General features: G+C 45.1%; 1 protein-coding gene across 2 annotated transcripts in view; it reads left to right on the plus strand.

Annotated features, from left to right (window-relative positions):
* Window positions 1-200: 200 nt before the first annotated feature.
* The window catches only part of SZRD1 (SUZ RNA binding domain containing 1), a 196,989-nt gene continuing 177,972 nt past the window's right edge, over window positions 201-19,217 (plus strand). The window contains exon 1 of one of the 2 annotated variants that reach the window (XM_069611113.1): window positions 201-402. In XM_069611113.1, the coding sequence (XP_069467214.1) occupies window positions 352-402 (51 nt within the window). In that variant the 5' untranslated portion in view covers window positions 201-351. The remainder of the gene's footprint in view (window positions 403-19,217) is intronic. The other variant, XM_069611114.1, reaches the window with a different exon arrangement.

Consider the following 19,217-nt stretch of genomic DNA (forward strand, 5'->3'; position numbering starts at 1 on the left):
TACTAGCTTGCCCTTTTCATTGGTCCTTCCTGTAGACCACACCACCCTACTTCTGTGCTAAGATGGCCCCAAACATAGCCCTGTGAAGTTGGAGGTAACTGAAGCTTGATATTGTAGTCCTTCTTCTACGACAAACTGTGCGGTCCGTTCTGTAGCCTAACGCATGCCTGATGACTTTCTATGTTCATTACCAGGTCTCTATGGTAGTGAGCCGGCGCTTGCTCCTTTACCGCTTGCCAATGCGCAAGCGTAAATAGTGTTTCTCGATAGTACGCAGACGCAAATACTTTCACTCTTCGTATTGCGCAGGCGCAGGAAACTCTCCCCTCTCTATGGTCGCGGGAGAGGAAGATGGAAGATGAGGAGGTCGCGGAGAGCTGGGAAGAAGCGGCTGACAGCGGGGTGAGGAAAGGCGGGGCTGGGGCAACACGAAGCCTTGTGGGGGTAGAGGGCGGTTAGTTGCGACACGTTAATGCAGGGTAGAACCTATTAGTAACACATGCCATTACTCTGTGTAGGGAGTCGTGGTTTGTAAAGTAATTGGATGAACTTGCTTACAAAAGTGAAGAGATAAGAATTGACCTATTGATACAATTTCTGGGGTTCCTTGTCTGTTGAAGGGGTTGTCTTGTGCAGTCTGTCAGTCGGGAAACGGGTGTTCGGCCTGTCTGGTGATTAAAACGACCAGGGGGTGGGGCTGCTAGTATCACGGACTGCCTTTGGGTCCGTTTGGTGTCGCTTAGCGTGGCCACAGAGGGGTGGATATTGTGCGGCATATCTATGCATGGCAAACGCGTGCATTTGTTTACGCTGAATGGATGTTTGAGAGCTCAAGACTATGATACAACATAGTGTCTTTTTCGGTCAACAGTTGGTAAGACTCCCTGTCAAAGGAACTTCAAGCCTGTCTGTGAAAGTCCGTGGTGGGGCTTTAGTATGTGAAACCTGATGGGGACGTTTCACTTATTGTAATTTTGGGAGTGCGTGCTTTGCCTGGTGAATGTAATGAGCACGAGTGCCAACTTTAGATTTTTTTTTTCTGTAAGGAAGCATTTCCCACACCAGAAGGTTAGACGTACCCAAACGCATTTTACAGCAGGAATTCTAAGGTCTACGGATAAATCATAACTTTCTGCATTAGGTTCCCTTGCGCCTGCCAAATAGTTCTGGCCTGCTTTCTTCCTCAACCTCCCAATCGGGGCAGTGTGTAGTCCATTTGGTGCCCAGGGCGAAACTCTAGAATGCGCGGCGCTCCCACTCCATGGTTAAGTAACCCCTACCCAACGTCAATGAATCACTGCTATACAAATGAACAGGTTTTTCCCCATCGTGATTGAAGAATTTAGCAAAAAAGTGAAATGCATTTTTTTGGGTCGAAGTCAGAATTTTTTTTTGCCCAATGTGTGCCAGTTTGATTTACTTCTCTATGCAGTTCGTAGTTTAGACCATTGTTGCTGGGGGGGGGGGGGGGGGTTCGGATATTGGAGTCTAAGATAAATTACCTACATGTTTGCATAACTCCCCCTAAAGGGGATACAATACTCATTCTACGTTTTTATAATAGTCCATGCAAGGCTTAGGCAGATAAGTTGGCCAAGGTTAAGGTGTTCTTTTATAAGCCTACTCCTTATGGGAGGGATGGTAAAGAGCAATGTATTTGGGGAGGAGATTTTAACCTTAAAATGGGTCCAGGTGTGCTACATGATATACCAGACCTGTTGGGGGGATTGGCCATTGAATATCCCCTTGCCGAAGATGACAGATGAACAGGTGTGTGCTAAGTGTCTCCAAATGTGTTTTGGGTTCTCAGAATGGGGAATGCTCTCAGTGAATGGACGCATAGCCCCGGACGTACTGGGTAACGGCACATTCCACAATCATCAGGGCTCCTCAACGATTTATTACTTCAGTATTTCCCTAGAATTGAGGGATGGCATTGTTGGCTTTGAAGTGCTAATGGAGCTCAGCAGTGACCATCAGCCTATATGCTTAAAATTGAAGGGTGTGATAGCGGGTTTGGCCATGAAGACATCACAGCATCCTTGGTAAATTCAGTTGCGTCCTGGAGAATCAAATGGGTTTGCGTTCACACATCTTGGCGGAGAGCCTATCCCTTTTTTTTATGATGATCTGGGTAGCACTGCATCTGCTGGTCATGTAGTAGAACAGCCTATGAAGTTACGGGGGGTTTTGGCCAAGGGATTTATGACTAACATAAGAGGCAGGAGAAGTCTTGTAATAGAGGGTGGTTTGATGAGGCTTGCACTACCACTAAGAGTGCGCTTTTAAGGGCATTGAAAGGGGGGGCCCCAGTGGCATGGTTGTGGAAGATGTGGCATGGGTGGGATACTCCGATCTGTTTGGTGATGGGGTCTCAAGCAGAAAGTCAGGGGAGAAGTGATCTTCCCTTATAGTTTGGGTTAGAGGAGGTGTCTTGGGCCATCATGCAACAGGCCCGTAATCGAGCACCGGGCCCCAATGCCATCCCTTCACATTTTTCAGGATCATCTGGAACTTTGGGCTCTGTTGCTGACTAGGGTATTTAATGCCTGTATGGATACAGGCTCATACCCACTCTCGTGGAAAACGGCTATTATTTTTCACATCTTCAAGAGGGGGTGGGGGCATCAAGCCCTATGTTCTTCAGAGCGATCTCACTATTGGACACTTTGTTTAAAATCTTTGGCAGGGTTTTGCTGGGACACATTGGGCCTGGGCTAATGGAGAGGTCGGTTCTTGGGGACATTCAGTTTGGATTTCACCCTGGGGTGGGCACAATGGAACAGAGCCTCAACATTTTCTTCTTTCTAATTCAGTGTTCTGTTGGGGGGGGGGGGGGGTTGGAAAGGGGAGAGTTGCCTTCATGGATCTGAGCATGGCCTTTCGAGAAAGTGGACAGATCAGGATTGTGGACCGTGCTCGGCTCCATGGGCTGCTCAGAGGATATTTTGGTATTGCAGGCACTGCCTAGTGAGAATGAGGCTGGTGTGGGTGGACACTGTACTGCATGTTTTTCCGTCAGATGTGGTGTCCACCAAGGGTCTTGGCTCTGATCCTTTTTACCCTCTATATAAATGGCCTTTTAAAGGCTTTGGTGGGCACGAGAGCGTGTTTTCCGTTTCTGGGGGGCAGGGCATTTCCAGTTCTGGCAGATGGCACTGTGCTAATTGCCAGAAACCCAAGGGCCCCCCAGGTGCTATCTGTTTACACAGTCTTTATGGAAGATCTAGGGCTTAAACTCAACACTAGGAAAATCTGCAGCGACGGGATGCACAGGGCGAAGGTCGGTGAAGATGCATCCAACGCGCTGCAACTGGGAAATTATGCCCAGAGTGAAGGAATTTGACTATCTGGGGGTCAGAGGGTCAGATTCTCAGACGATCACGGTGCATAACGTTTAGTCAACAAGTGGGAGGGACTTCTTTATTTTTTTGTCTTGCTGTAAGGGACAACCCTTGTATGTTGTCCAAAAAATGTACTCTGTCCAGTTGAACGCAGTCATTTTGTATGGAGCAGCACTATGGGGCTTCCAGAAAGCCCATGAGATTCAGATGAAAGACAATACATTTTTGAGAAGGCTGTTGAGATTTCAGGAATCGGCTCACTGTATCTCTAATGATGGGGGAACTGGGAATGGAGTTTTGGGAGGACCAGTGGGATTTGGCTTGTATGTTTTGGATTAGACTTTGGGCAAATGATTACGTGTCTGTATGCCACTTTTATTGTACCTAATGGTTAGGGACAATTGAAGGCAAATCCCATGGCTCTCCTAGATTGATGGAGCACTGTCCAGTGGAAATATTCGGGCACTCACCCCTAGTGAATTTCTTGACTAAAAGCCAAATGAGATCTATAAAAGTAGTATGCCAGAAGTGTTTAAGAGGGAAAAGAGATCTCATGGAGTTTGCAACCAATTCAGTCAGAGCGCATGCAGTGGTCAGCCGCGTGGAAGAGATCCAGCCCTATTTAATCTGGGGCTCTACTAGGAGAGACCGCTGGCTGCTCACTCGTGCAAGATTTGATTGTTTGCAGCTGAGGGGAACCGCAGCAAAATGGAGCATGCATTCTAATGAGGTGGATTGCCCAGCATGTGTCCATGGACATGGTTCATCTCTTACTGTTCTGTCCTGCTTATACCAGCATCAGACGGTCTACTATAGTGCCAGTGCTTAGGTCAGGCAATATCCGTACCTATAGGCTGGCAGTTATCTATCTTCTGACAGCAGATTCTGTTCTGACAGCATGGGCACTACTAGTTTCTGAAAAGTGCGACATACCAAAGAAAGGGCTGGTCATGCAACTGCACTGAAAAACAGGCCACTTTTTGAATAATTTGAAGGAGTACTGTCCCAAATTCACTACGAGCATTTTGTTAGTTTATTTTGCTCTTTTTTTTAAATTTTATTTTTAAATTAACTATTCCCTGAGGTTAAACGTGATAAGTATGTATCCTACTGGATTGAATTTGCATTGGTATTTATGTCCTTTTGTATCTTATGTGATTTTTATCAACTACTATAGCATGATGTTTTGATTGGTTTCAGTTTCTGGAAAATGGGTTTTATATGTAATTGTGAGCAGTCATTTTAAGTCATCATGTACTGTTGTATTTTGGTTGTTTGGATTATTTTGATCGGAATAAACATGTTGACTGATAATTGACCAGCATGATAAATTCCCTGAACGATTAAAGGGAAAAGGTAAAACGTTTAAAGAGAAGGACTAGTGAAACGATGGCCATGAGGATTGTGTTTTAGGTAAGATGTCTCGACTAGAAGAGAAGGCACTGAGGCAAGGGGGGGGTGACCCGGGAAATGGATCACCCCATCTTAAAGATAGGGGAGCATAGAATCTCAATGAAAGGGACTTTGAAGCAAGGGCATAGGAGGTGGGGAGCAGAGGGGGGTCGCACCCACCCCCACAAGGAAGGAATGAGTAAAAAATAAGTAAAACAAACATGGGGGTAACGTTTAATGAAGAAACTAAAACATCAAGAAATATGTAAAGAATTGTGAAAAGCTCCATAAAAGATGGGGAGTAGCTGAGGCTGGAGCTGTTGCCAGGCCCAGGCACCTTTCAGCCCTTCTGGGGACCTCTGATGTGGCTGCTGGGGGGACACTGGTTGGAAATGGGAACCCTGATCATAGGGGTGGCATGTGGTGGGGAGTTCTCAATACAGCACCCCACCTCATTCAGCTCCCTTGCCTCAGGGTGCTGAGGGTACTTTCTTCCGTTCCTCCTTCAATCAGAATCCTGCTGCTTGTTTTATGGTTGGCTGGCTTCCAAACGCTGATCGTCTGTCCTGCTCCTGGACAGCTTGTGGCTGGAATCCAAAAGCAGCCACCAACTGTGAGAGGCACCCTTTTGTCCACTAGTAGCGTTGTTAAACTAGTGAAAATGGTGACCCGTGCACGTAGTATTACATAACGCAAGTATGTATGATGTAGCACTTGTGGCCGCGGGTCGCCGCAGAGCAATACCCCACCCAGGGCAATTCAAGCCTGCCCCAGGTTGGGCAATTGCACCCCGGGCAGCCACCTGCTTCACCCTGGCTGAGAAACGAGCCTGCACTCACTCAAGTCTGTCAATTGAGGCTGCCTTCCACTGAAGTGACCACCATTGTTAATATTGCATGATGTGTATGCTAGCACTTCACCAAACCAGCGCCTAGCAGGAGAGGACCTAAAAGCCCTGTTTCGGCCAGTGATTTGGATGACCATGGCACGCACAAAGTTTAATTTTTTGAAAATATATTTATTTCTTTTCCAGTGTGGCACTACTGCCCCTGCATTTCAATGAGAAAAGGGACATCTGCCCCCACGCTTTTCACGAATGACTTGGGTTTTCATCTGTGTGCTAGGCTTGTGTGGTAGGATATGTGACTCTGTATCTAGCTTTGGCAGCAAAGGAGCTTGTTACAAATCATAGTGGGAATGGCAATGTGAGAAGCAAAGATACAAGGGAGGATCGCAATGATCAGCATGTAAATAAATACCGGGTTTTCAAGTGCAGGGCCCTTCCTGTAAGTGACAAATTATTTTGCCCCCACCTCCAGCAGAGTTATTTGGGTTTGGGCCTCATGACCTACTAGGGGTGTCACGGTATTAGTTTTCTGACGGTACAATAACCTTCTTGCCAAATGACGGTATATCATGGTTATCACGGTATAGCAGGTGGAGTTAACTAATCTTAACAAATATTTTCTAAAAGGTCATAAATTGACAGATTTATCATCTCAAACAAAACCATGCGCCCAGGGCCAGAATTGGGCTTTTCAACATACTTTCCACTGAAATGACTTGCTTCCACCAAACACAAACACACGTGTGGAGAGGGGGAGGGGGCCCTCCTACAACTGGCAAAGCAAACTAAATAGCTTTTCTTAAGTGGTCATTTAACTTTTTGTTCCCCTACTGGCTACTGGTGAAGATGAACATGTTGCCATCTTGATAACCTGCATGCCACAGATCAATGGAGGCTTATGGTAGTATACGCTTGTGCGCATACACACACACATGCACTCGCACTCTCTTTACGTTACAGCCTTTAGTTTACTTGTGGGCCAAAAGGTTTTCAGAAATCAGACATGTTACCCTTTGGTATGGCAGCAGGGAATACCGACAGATGTGACTTATTATATGTAAATTCAATGATAGAACCAGGAAAATCCCCCATTGCCATATGTTTAGAGAACATTATCCATTATAAATAAATAAACCCCAAAGCCGCCATCCCAAAGTAAACCCTTTTCCTTCTTGGCACTGTATCTATTCTTCCTATTGCTAACATATTGATTTTGTGTCGGGCATGTGTGGTTTATGGAATGGCATTAAAAACTGCTCCAACTGAAACTACTTGGCAGATGGCAGATCCAACAGTGTAAGACCAAGTCTGCGCAGCACTTTTACTGTAGCCTTTACAAATCAGATTGAAAAGCACGGTATAACGGTGTAAACAATGTGACGGTTATTATTGTTCAATTAAATGGTTCACGGTATCTTTAACGGTATACCGTTATACCATTACATCCCTATGACCTACATAACCTGGCACAGATGAGCTCTTGGCCGGTTTTCCTACAGCCAGGGCTACAAAAAGAGTTCATGTCAATACAGTTCTACATACCAACACTAACTGCCCTGGGCCATTAAGGAAGTAGTGTAAGACACATGCTGCTGCTGCCATTTAGTCTCCAGCCCATCGTAATCCTTTTGGGCACAGTGGCTGCTCTCGATCCTTGAAAGGGATGGCGGCTGGAGGTCGAGACTTGTAGGTGTCCCACTGATGAGGCGGCTTGGAAGCTGTGGCTTTTGGTGAGAGGGTTAAAAGCATTTATAACGCACATGGTTGCCCTAAGGCATCATGGCGCACAATGTATCAAGGCCGGCGGGGGGGCCCCTAGAAGAGCTCGGTTTTAAGAAGATGAGTTGTCAGATGGTTCTCAACCTGTCTAAGAGGAGTGGACAGACCCTTCCAATGTTTGGCCACGGAGACGAAGTGGTGAGTCCTTTTTATGGTGGGGGGGGGGACATCTCGTGCTAAGGTCTATCCAGGGCAATGCAGGCTGGCACTCAGCCCATCCCGTCGTTTTGTTTAGGTGGTGGGTTGTTTATACAAATAAAGTAAATCTCTTTGCTCAACCTATGACTTGCATACCATGACTTTCCTCGCCTGACCCACCTTTACTTGGGTCGCTCCCCCCAAAACCACCCCGTCTGCTCGGGTCATTCTCTCAGAAAGGCACTTCCAAACTAGGTTTTACCTCTTCTCGATTCCCAACGCTACTCTTGGTGGTCGTAGCATTCATAGACTCTTTACATAAGGTAAATGCGTTGCACCATTTTATCTTCAGTGCCAGCCACTTGCAAATCAAGCTGACATTTGACTGGTGATGTTCTTAAAAGGTGCGCAGATGCATAGTTATTTTCAGTCTGCAAGGTCGCTTCAAGAGAAATTGGTCTGACGGAGTATGTCAGTCGAGGCTCATTATGGTATGGATGCCATGTGGGACTGTGGAGGTGGAAGGTACTTGGCCCGTACACCCCCAAAATATTTCTTCCTCATAGTACGTGCATCTTGCAAATATGCTTGCTGGATCAACCAGAAACCAAAGAAGCACGTCTCTACTGTAAAACAAATCTTAACTAGTGCACTTTATTCTGGCTTGAGTGCATCAGGATCTCAATATGGATACCAGTTCGTCATCACATGGGGTAGCAGGTGAACCTGGAGATGTTGCAGTTTGGGAGTCTAGAGCAAATTAACCTTTGGAGGAAGGAATTTCTTAATGATGGAGAGCTATCACACAAGTGGTTTGCATCTTCATTTGTGAAATCGGAATATAACAATGGGTGTATTTAGTTTGGCCCAGAGATTTCTTTGGAAGGACTGTGGTTGCTAAAACCAGGCACCAGTCCTTTTAATAATTCGTTGATGACTGCCTTACTGCCCCCAAATGAAAGTTAACCATGTCTTGGCGTTTGTGATCGAGAGGGGCCACAGGCTTGGCCTTGAATAGTTTTTGGGAGAAATAGAAGCTTGATTTCTAAGGGCGAAAACATGTGCAGCTTTGGGCAAACCTACTGCTTAGCACATAAAAGGATTTTTAATCTACTGCAAAGTCACCCCATATTCATGTCAAAAGTACTCATTATTTGTGACCCTACTTGATTGCCTGCAAGACATGTGTATTTTTGTCAAATCTGGGTATGTTCTCGGAGAGTGGCTGCTTGGACCAGTTGACAAGTGTGTGTGTGTATATATATATATATATATATATATATATATATATTATTTTAAAGTCTCCTTCGCTTGTTAGAATATTGACTGCTTCAATTTAGCATTCCTCAATGTCACTTTAAGAGGCTTTTGAAAAATGTAATTTCTCATTCTTCAAATCGTCACCCGGCATGGTGTGGTTACCTTAAGAAGTCGGATGCAAGGCACATCAGCCGCTCGGGCAAGCCCTGCCTTATTGCATTGTTTTGTGAAATTGGGTGAGGTTTCCTGACAAACTCTTATCGTTCCATGCCCTCTTACAATGGTGGTATAGGCACCAAAGATCTACCTTTCAAGCATGAACTGTTCCTAAACGCTGCCTTCAGGTAATGGTTACCCAACAAAGGATGCACGTAGGAAAGTTTAACCAATATGATGGTGGAATATCATTCTTGAGGCCAGAGAGATGTTGGTTGCATTCTTGGGATTTGGACTCCGTGCTTATTTGTGTGGTGCTTTTAAAAAAATGTCTAATTTGCTTTTCACACGTTTTTCATTTGGCAGAACCTTTGCCATTGAGTGTAAATTCTGTACACACGTTTATGAATCTTCACCTAGTGGCTGCTAAACATTTTAGGTGCGAGTTCTTGGCAAGTAGACTTGGGCTAAGTAACGGATGCATATGTGAACGTGTGTGTGAATATATACATTAGTGTAACTTAAGCCGTTGTCTAGGTTGAGATACCATTGTGGTGTCTTAAACACACACCAAGGAACCTCTGTACTTGTACTGACCACTTGTTTTCTCTTTAATAAGCTGACTTGCTAAATCTACGTACTCGTGATCTACAGTCCACTTATCATGCATAACCTGTCATTCATGCCTCCCATAGTTCTTTACATGCACGTAGCACATCGTTAAATCAATTGGCACTATGTAATGGTGAGTGCACGTTTTTACTTGTGTCTGTACTTGGGATGGCTATACATGTTGTAGCTATATATGTTGTGTCTGCATCCTTGAGACTAAGCGTAATGTTAGTTGACGCTCCATCTGTTCACAGTACATTAATGGCTGTAAATAAAGCTTGAGTGAGGTACTCCAACCTAAAAATGTAAGGCTAAGCGATCCTGAAAGTGTCTAAAGCCTAACAAGGCAAATGATGTGCCATTTCAACGGATGCCAAATCAGCATGCTTTAGTTATTGTCCTGTTGGAATGAAGGGTCCCCAATAAGTAGAAATCAATTGCCTCCTTGAATGTCTGCCCTATAATGTACATCCTTGATAAACCGATGGAAATGTCATTCTGCAATTTTCAGGAATCGCAATCTACTCGTAGACCATCTTTTTAATGTGTGGCAATGTAATTGACTGCAGGATGCTTCCACGCAGTAGTCTTAGCCGGCTTTCCTTTCTATAAGCCACACATCAGTGTCCTAAAAGTACTCCATCCTTGCCAAATAGCCCACTAATCTAGGGATTAACTATCAAACTCCATTGATTTTCCCTTGCATAAATTATTGAAGGTTGGCTCCAGGTGGTCCTAAGCGTGAAACTTTCCTGCATTGACTTTTGCTAATGAGCCGTTTTGCCCCAGTTTGTTTGAAGAGTCTGTACTGGGAGAAAACAAACTGGGTCTGGATCTTCAAAAACCAGTGGCCAGCATTGTTTGGTTTGTAGTTCTTGTGGAACCGCAGCAGAAATAGAAATCTGGGTAGGTCTAGGGATGTGTCTCTTGGACTTCTCTGAGAAGACGTTTGTGGTAGCAAAAATTGGCTTCTTGCCCTGGTCTTTTTTGCAGATATACCGGGCAAATGCCATTGGTCGCCTAGTGCGTTGAGCTGCCCACCATTTTCTGTTCTAATGTTATGTAATCTTGTTTGCCGCGTTGTATGGCGCTTGCGGGAGATGAGGATATATGACCTCTTTTGGTTATGGGGTCAAACTCGGCAATACAACACTTTCAAGAAGATGATTGACTGTGAAATAAGGGTCATGTTTATTGTTCCCCCTCCCATTTCACTTCCCTGAACTGATCTCACGTTTCTCTTGTTGGTGCTCTAACATGGCAGTTTCTACTGCATTAATCGTTCTACAAATCGAATAAGTAAAATGCACAGACCTATTACTAAAACTTAATTTCTCCTCCTCCCCAGTATGGGTGGTTCTCAAAACTTCTAAGTTCAAAACTACTTTATCAGCTTCGAAATGCGAGATTTTAATTGGTGAGTGGTGGGCAGCTAGTGGATGCAGTATTTGCCAAGAAGAGGTGTACCATACATACCATCACAGTAGCTGTTATTGGTACCTTTCAGAGATTCTAGTATAGTACTGTAACTCTTTTGGTCGTTGAAATTGTTAATTGCAAAGATTTACCAGGGGGTGTTCAGAAGTAGGCATGGACCGAAACATCAAAATGGTCGTATCTGGTGTATTGTTCACATTGTAAGTATCCTTGCTGGAGAAAGTTAAGAACTGGGCAGTTGTCTAAACCATGAGCCCTAGAAAATAAATGCTGCTCTAGTACCGTACAATATAATTAGGTAATTTAATCCCATTTTAGCTGTCTTGAAAGTTGGTATTTGGAGCATATCAGTTTAGCTAGGTGTTTCGCCATGTGCACACCATTTATCTCTCCAAAAGTATTAAATCTTGAAAGTGGTGAGTGACCGCTTTGTGGCCAGTTGCAAGTATTTGTAGATCGGCACCATTAATCATTTAGACCAAGCAAGGATTTGAAATTGTTCAGAATGCCCCTTTATAAGTATTTAGTTCTAATGCCTAATCAAAGTTTTAGTTCACATGCTTGTTCTTTGTTTCTATATCCTTCTCCCGTGAGGGTCCTCTGACAAACTTTTAACTCCACAGTTCCTAACTATGCCAAGCTCTGTCTGCTGGACATCACAAACCACTCAACTTAATCTCTTTTCTGGTAATGTGCTTTTACACTCTGTCAAATCACCACATTTGTAGGTTCTTAGCACGTTCTAATAGTTGCTGTGACAGAATGCCATCTGCAAGGCAGGAGTTAGCCTGAATTACTTTTCGTTTAAAGTAAAGATGCAGTTAATTTGGGCTGTCTGCTAATCAAACCTTCACTTTGATTATGCCCTATGCCATAACCGTAGTGTGGCTCATGTGCTGTTGCAGTCTCCTGATCCTATAACTGTCCTGTAGTGGCAAAGTTCAACAGCCAGATGTTCATTTTTGACAGCTGCTGGGACTCTGTTTCATCATCAGCACCTCTGATAGTACACCAGTCTTGACAGGGCTGGTGCGTATTGGCGTTCTGGCCTGGTTGTCTCCACAATATCCACCTTTGTCCCAGAAAGCTGCATATTTCCCCCTGTTTCGACCCCGCTCCCCTGGGGCACCTTCTTTCAGGACACAGGAACTGTGCCTGAGTAAAAGATGGTCCCGACATCACAAAGCCACTCTTAGCAGGGTGCTGATCACCCGAGTCCTCCTTGAAGTACCAGACATGGGAAGAGGATGAGTATTTACAGTAGCCAGAGGAGCGGATTAGGCCAAGAGAGGGCTTCTGCAATCTTGGATTCCGCTAGGGCTCCCTACATGCTGCGCGCCTCCTCACTTGATAAAGCACTCTGGGTAAATCACAAGGCTAAGGGCGCTTGTTACTGCATCATAGTTTTAACCCGTGACAACAGGCTTGCTTTACATTGGATCAAGGTTTTACCAGGATACTGCACTTGAAGCAGGATCACATCCTCCCTCGCAGGTGCCGGTCAAGGACTATCCTTTTCTATGGAGACTCTGGATTGGACCCCCTAGCAACCCACCAGAAGGAGCTCTGTTTTTCGTCTTGAGGCCTCTTTGAGCTTGCTCGACCTATTTGCAGCCAGCATCCGCATATTGTACCCCTGCCTGGGAAGTCCAGGCCTTGGTCTGCTAGAGCAAAAGGAGTAGGCGAGGGGCAGTGAAGAAGGTGGGGAAAGATGTTGTAACATATTTCCTGAATGAGGCCAACAGAACACCAAGAAATAAGGGCGGAGGTTGTTGGTGGAAGGATTTATGGTAGCATGGCGTCATTGGTGGACAATATTTCTATAGATTGAAGCAGATATGTTGTAAGCATGTAAGGTGCTTAGATTATTTCCAAGGCAGATTTTGAGAAATTTCGTTTGTAACGTGCGTAGTGTTAACATACGCGAGGGGCTTCAGAATGCGTTTTAGAAATCCTGGAACTATCTTGGCTTATTTGCCCGTTCTGATCTAGACTCTGTACTGCAGGTCTAATTCTAGAATGCAAATTCTGGAACTGCCAAGAGTGGCCTACTACAAAAGTAGATTGTGCATGAAGATGTATTATGTTGGTAACAGAAGATGCGGGTATGTGATGGTCAAACTAATGTATTTTTAAAAGCCTATCCCCTTGATGGGAAGGGACGACGTTTTTGCAATTGGTTAGCTAGACTACTGCTCCAGTCTCTTGATGGACCTTCCTCACCACGCTCAACAAAATCGTTAACTTCGATATCTACACTCTACAGCCGTCCCTTTTCCCACACTGTATCCATTGGGCAAGGCTATCCATGCGCACTTGCGTCTCTAAATGTATGCTTGCAGCCTTTAAATCCATGGAGAAAAGTGTACCATATCGGGTGGCTTTAATTTCTCTCCATGCCTCCACCCATACTCTACTCTCTAGAGATGCCATCAACCCGTGGTGTTCACCCATACTCTGCGTCTCCTCACTTTCATGTCTTTGCCCTGTACGCCTCCACCTCACCCCCACCATATCCCAACCATAGCCAAAATTGCTGCATGTAAAGGATGTTTGCATAACCCCACCATCGTCGTCCTACCTACCCTGTCTGTTTGCCATGTCTGTTCAAGTATGGTCCCTATATGTATTTTCTACTGTATGGACTCTTGCAGATTTTCGTGTGTTGTGTAATTTTATTTTTGAAGCACTAACGTCCAATAAAACAGTACATGTGGTGGTAAGTGTTTTAGGATATTCCCCGTTGTCAGAAAGACTGTGAACGAAAACTAAGTTAGACCATTAGACTTCCAGATAATACATTTATTTATATAGTGCTTTCGCCAAAGAACATGGAACATTTTATATACAGAATCACATTTGGTACTGCTTTGTTGACCTGTGAAGGATAAACACCAGGGTTGGCTTTGCAGAGATTCGAACCTGCAGATCAGAGATTGCAGCAGCGGGCCCTCACCCCACTGAGCTATATTACCAGTAGATGTAATCTAACACCCATTTGTTCAATGACCCCACATTTTGCTACCCCATGACTTCGGTAGCTTATACATGCTACATAACATTCCTTTCCCCTTGCCCCCACTAGTACCTAATTTTAAACCCTCCATGCTGCTAGAAATTTTCAGAAAGATTTTAATTTCTGAACGCTACTTTTAATGGCCCACCCTCGGCCATTTACCTCAACGTTTTGTTAACTTGGGCGACCATGTTTTTTAAAACTGTGGCTGAGGCATAAAACGCACGTGAGAAACATCTAAACGGTCCCTTTTTAGTTGAACTTTGAAACCTCTGGTCTGTTGCCATCAGCTCAGTCCAGGTGTCAGTGCGGGTTGAGGTATTGCTGATGAGAAATAATTAAAGGCCTGGTATAGTATTTATTCGTTTTTTTTAAATCCTTAGTATGATACTTTTTTCTTTTCTGAAGGTAATTTAGACCTTCTGGGAAAGAACTAAGATGAATGGCTGTTTATGACTTCTTGAGGCGTAATGCCCCCTTCTGAAATGCCAACATAGTGGTTTCTCCACGGATGACTTCCAAAAGCACATGGCAATTGTGGAAAATCGACGCAATGCTTCATTACTTTTTACTGAACCTTTCAGCAGCAAACAACGGTTCTGCCAGCCGGTCTAAACCAGAAATCTGGTTGCATCTTTTAATAAAGAAAAGACCAAACATCACACATTTTACAGGGCACACTGCATAACAAGCAAGTAACCACATGATGAAAATCTTCGAGTAGAGTATCACTGTTTTGGTGTAATGATTTTAACTTTGAAAGACCAGGAGATCCCCTCTGTCTACGGTCTCATGTCTTTTTCTTATTCTACAGCAAGACAGTGATTAGTTTGCTTGTCCAAAGCTCACACCATCAAAGTTTTTTTTCATAGGTATTTTTGTTGGTTTTAAAGGGGCAAGCTACAATCATATCGTCAGACATCGGATAGACTGCACCATGATTAGTTGAAAGTCAAACTATAACAATAAAAGTCCTTGGGCCAAAGGGGGAACACAGAGAACTGACTAAACATAGTGCAACATGAGGGTATCTATTACATCTTAGGGTCCGGATGCAATGCACTTGTGGTAGAGGCTGGTAGGGCGCTCTGGTCTGGGTCCAGTTTCTTCATGGAGCCTTAGCTCAGTGCAAGGCGCTTTGGAGTAAGCTTGCTACCCTCCACTGGTCCTTCAGTCCAGCTTTGCCATCCATCGAAGCGCAGGGGGTCGTCTCGTCACTCCTGGGAATTGCGGGTAAAATCCAGAAAGGGTTCCCAGGTGTTGTAGAACTTGCTCCTGTTTCCAAGATTGAAAGCTTTAATTCTTTCTGCCGCCACCATTATCCCAACATTTGGATCACCACATGGAGGTTGCCGGGCCTTCCGGGTGCTTCCAAAGCCTTCCGATTGAGATTTTCGCTGCTGTGAGTAGGTGCGTGCACAGGTCTGCTATACGACCAGTTAGTGGTAATTGGCCGTCGCCTGTGGCTCCCAGCTGGACTATCCCTGGGTTCCATGGGATCATGAGACCAGTGATTGATTTGTTCCATGACTTCTTTCCAGAACTGTGGCTTTGGGATATGACCGCATGAAGTGGAACAGCGTGCCTGTGTCCAAGCATCCTCCAACATCTTGGTGACATTGTTGGGTTACATTTATTGAGGATTTCTGGCGTTAAGTGCCGCCTGTAGCAAACAATTTGTTGACACATTTAGAGCTTTTATGTGTTTGGGCCCAGAGACGGCCCTTTTCCTCAGGCTCGATAGCTCTGTCGATGTCTCTTTCCCATTTCAGCATCTATGCCTTTTTTATCTTTTTTAAAATATTTTTTTAACTGTGGTCTGATCTATCTAGAAGCCTGTACAGGTTGGATATTTTGCCTATGGCTGTGCTGTAAGCTTTCGCTCTAGGGCTGTCGGGTCTCTGCTTCCGTTCTTATCACGTCTTGGGATAGCCAGTGTCTGAGCTGCATATATCAGAATATTTCCGTTTCTGGGACTTGGAATTTGGTCTTGCAGGCTTCGAAAGTTAGCGGGGGATCCGTTCTCGAAGAAATCAGTTATGTGCTTCAGCCCACCTTGCTTCCATTTGTCGAAATGGTTTGGTGTGAAGTCCGGATTGTCCCAGATCGGGGAGGGGGCCCACAGCGCTTCTGCAGTTCCATCTGCAGGCTGCCCTTTTCCAGCACTCGACTGTGGTGTTTTTCACTGTTAGGGGGTCTCTGTTGGGAGGGTTCTGGGGTCAGACTTCCTCCTGCTTTATCCCGCTTGATTGGTTGGCATTTAGCTTCCATGTGAAGGCCTGTGAGAGTTGCGCCGCAAGGCAGTATCTGTCCACGTCGGGGACCCGTAGGCCGCTCCCGGCTGCGCCTGCGGCTTCTTTCCTTCCCATACATATTTCAGGACACTTGTCTGTAGTTTCTGAATGGCCGCCTTAGGTATGGCGACTCGGAGGCCCAAGCAGTAGTAGATCAGTCTCTGAACCAGGTTCATTTTTAGAGCAGCGGTCCTTCCGAACCACGACACTTCTTGTTTCTGCCAGTGTCCTAGGTCACTGTGTAGCTCTTTAAACAGGGGTGGGGGAGTACTTTATATGGCCTTTTCGATTTTGCTTGGTATTTGGACACAGGTAGCAAATTTGTGACCTCGCCCATGGGCCTGGGTAGGTGTTTGCTAGGGATTACCAGGGCTGTGTTTTTTTTATTTTATTTTTTTGTTTTTTTTTAATTTTTGTTTTTTTTTTCCTTTACCCTGAATTCGGAGGCTTTTCCGAATGCTTCTAATTCTTGCCACAGTGACTTCATGGATTCTTTGGTTCGGGTAATGGTCAGCAGGACGTTGTCTGCATGTAGGGCTGCTTTGTAGGATTCCCCTTTGTGTTCCAGCCCATGTATAGACTGGTTTTGGCGGATCCTTCTAGCAAAGGGCTCCATGGAGAGTGCAAAGATGAGCGGTGATGGTGGGGGGGGGGGCCACCCTTGCTGTGTGCCTCTGGATATGGCGATTTTGGCTGATCTGGGGAAGTTAGCCTGAGCGCTGTAGAGGGGCGCTAATAGTCCATTAGACAAATTTCGGGCCGAATCCGTAGTGAAGGGTCTCCCTGATGTAGCCACTATGTCAAATGCTTTGTGCTCATCGAGTGATATGACGGCTAGTTCTAGTCCAGCCCTGTTGGCTGATTCTATTATGTTTATGGTGTGCCTGGAGTTGTCCTTTCGTGTTACAGCCCTGGATGAAACCAGTCTGATCCGGGTGTATTATGTCTGGGAGAACTTGTGCCAGTCTGCCCGCCTGGATTTTCAACAACACTTTAGCGTCATTGTTCGTTAATGTGATGGTTCTCTATGATGAACAGTGTTCTGGGGGCATCCCGGGTTTTGGTTTAAGAACCGTCTGACTCCTCCATGGACTGGGTAGTGGACCCAGTTGTAAGAAATGAATTGAATAGGTTTGCCAGGTGAGGGGCTACAATGTGGGCTAATTTCTTAGATTTGGTATGTTATCTGTCTGGGCCTGGAGCCGTGTTTTCCATGGAGTGGATGATTTCCCCTACTTCTTTGGCCGTGATCGGGAGTTCTAGTGATACCAGTTCGGGGAAGTGACTTTAAAAAGTGCAGTGGATAGATATTGAAGCTCGCTGTCTTGTTAGTTGGGGTGCCTGCCATCATGATCTTGTGATTCCGTCATTGCCTCCAGCTCCCGAGTCCCCACAACAGAGTTTGCCACTCAGGTCTAGCATATACTGTATGTTTCGTGAGTGCAGATATTTGAGCGTGTGAGCCAGCAAGTGGTTTACTTTGTTGCTATTTAAGTAGTAGTACTGTTTGGTGTACACCAGGGCTCTGGCTGATCGTTCCGCCAAGTGCATTTCCACCGCCGCCTTTGCTTTTTTTAGCTCCCTACCTAGTTTTGTGGTTTGTCGTCTCTTGATGTAGACTTCCAATTCTGAGACCTTTTTCTACAATTTAGCTTGCTGTAGTTGGTGCTGTCCGTGTCCAGTCGTGCAGTTGATCGCCACTCCTCTGAATACTGGCATCATTGCATCCCAGACGATAGCTTCTGAGGTTCCGCTTGTAGTGTTTTCCTTAAAATAGTTTGAGGGTTTCCACTAGTTCAGTGCTGATTCCAGTATCTGCTAGGATGTGATCCTGCAGTTTCCAGAATCTCTGTTGGGGGTCTGGTAGCCCCTGCACTTGAGGCGCATAGTCACAGGAGTGTGGTCCAATATTATCCTGTGCCCAATTTGAGTATCCTCTATTCATGGGACGAGAGAACTCAATGCAGTAGAAGGTTGATACTTGAATATCCTTTGTGTAAGTGGAAGAACGTGTAGTCCCAGATCCCCTCGTTGCTTAGCCTCCAAATGTCGATGTTATCATGTTTCCTTTAGGAATTCTGCCATCGCCAGTGCTTTGGCGAAGTCCTCCCTGGTTGGGGGTAGTGTTTTGTCGATACTCTGATCGAGGGTTAGGTTGAAGTCGACCCCGATTTGTAAACGACACTTGGTGAAAGCGGATATGGTTGGTATGACGACGAGTAGTAAGCGGTATTCGGGCAATATATTACTGCTAGGGTGATCGGCATCTAGACCAGGAGGCCCTTTAGTCGGAGCTCTCCCTTCCGGATCCCTTTTTGATTGTGACTTGCGTTAGCAGCAGGGCGTGGCTGAGTTTTTTTATTTATTTTTTTGTCCTGATGAGGCGAAGTAGCGTTTTGGGAATAGCTGGAAGTTGATTCACCTTGCGTCCGCTTCCAGGAGGTGAGTTTCTTGTAGGAGGTGAGTTTCTTGTGGGCAGACAATCTGGGAGATCAAATATGAGGTCAGACTTCAGCCGGGCGTAGGAGACCGATTTCCAACGTCTCCTCCATCTGCACTTTCATCCTGTGTTTTCTATATTCATTGGCATGGAACATTTTTTCTTACACACAAACTGCCAGTTAAAATGTACAAATGAATGCTTTATGTACCATGCCTTTGACCTTTACATTTATGTCATAGTGAATGTTTAACTATGCCTTTGTGTTCCACAATGAACATTGTAGATTGTCATATATAAAAGTCTACCAAAATGCTTTGCACAAAGAAAATAAGCATCAGCTAACTAATAAAAAGCTGCAATTTTGTATAAAAGAATTGGAATTTTGTACATGAATATTGTATTAGAGATATCTGTTTGACAGCAGCAAGCATGCTGTTACTTTCAACGGTTGCCCAAACTGCACGGGCACCCGTAAGGGTCTAAAACCAGTGTGTACTGA

The sequence above is a fragment of the Ambystoma mexicanum genome, chromosome 8 (genome assembly GCF_040938575.1).
Source record: "Ambystoma mexicanum isolate Mex_15411 chromosome 8, UKY_AmexF1_1, whole genome shotgun sequence".
In the NCBI taxonomy this organism is placed as follows: Eukaryota; Metazoa; Chordata; class Amphibia; order Caudata; family Ambystomatidae; genus Ambystoma; species Ambystoma mexicanum.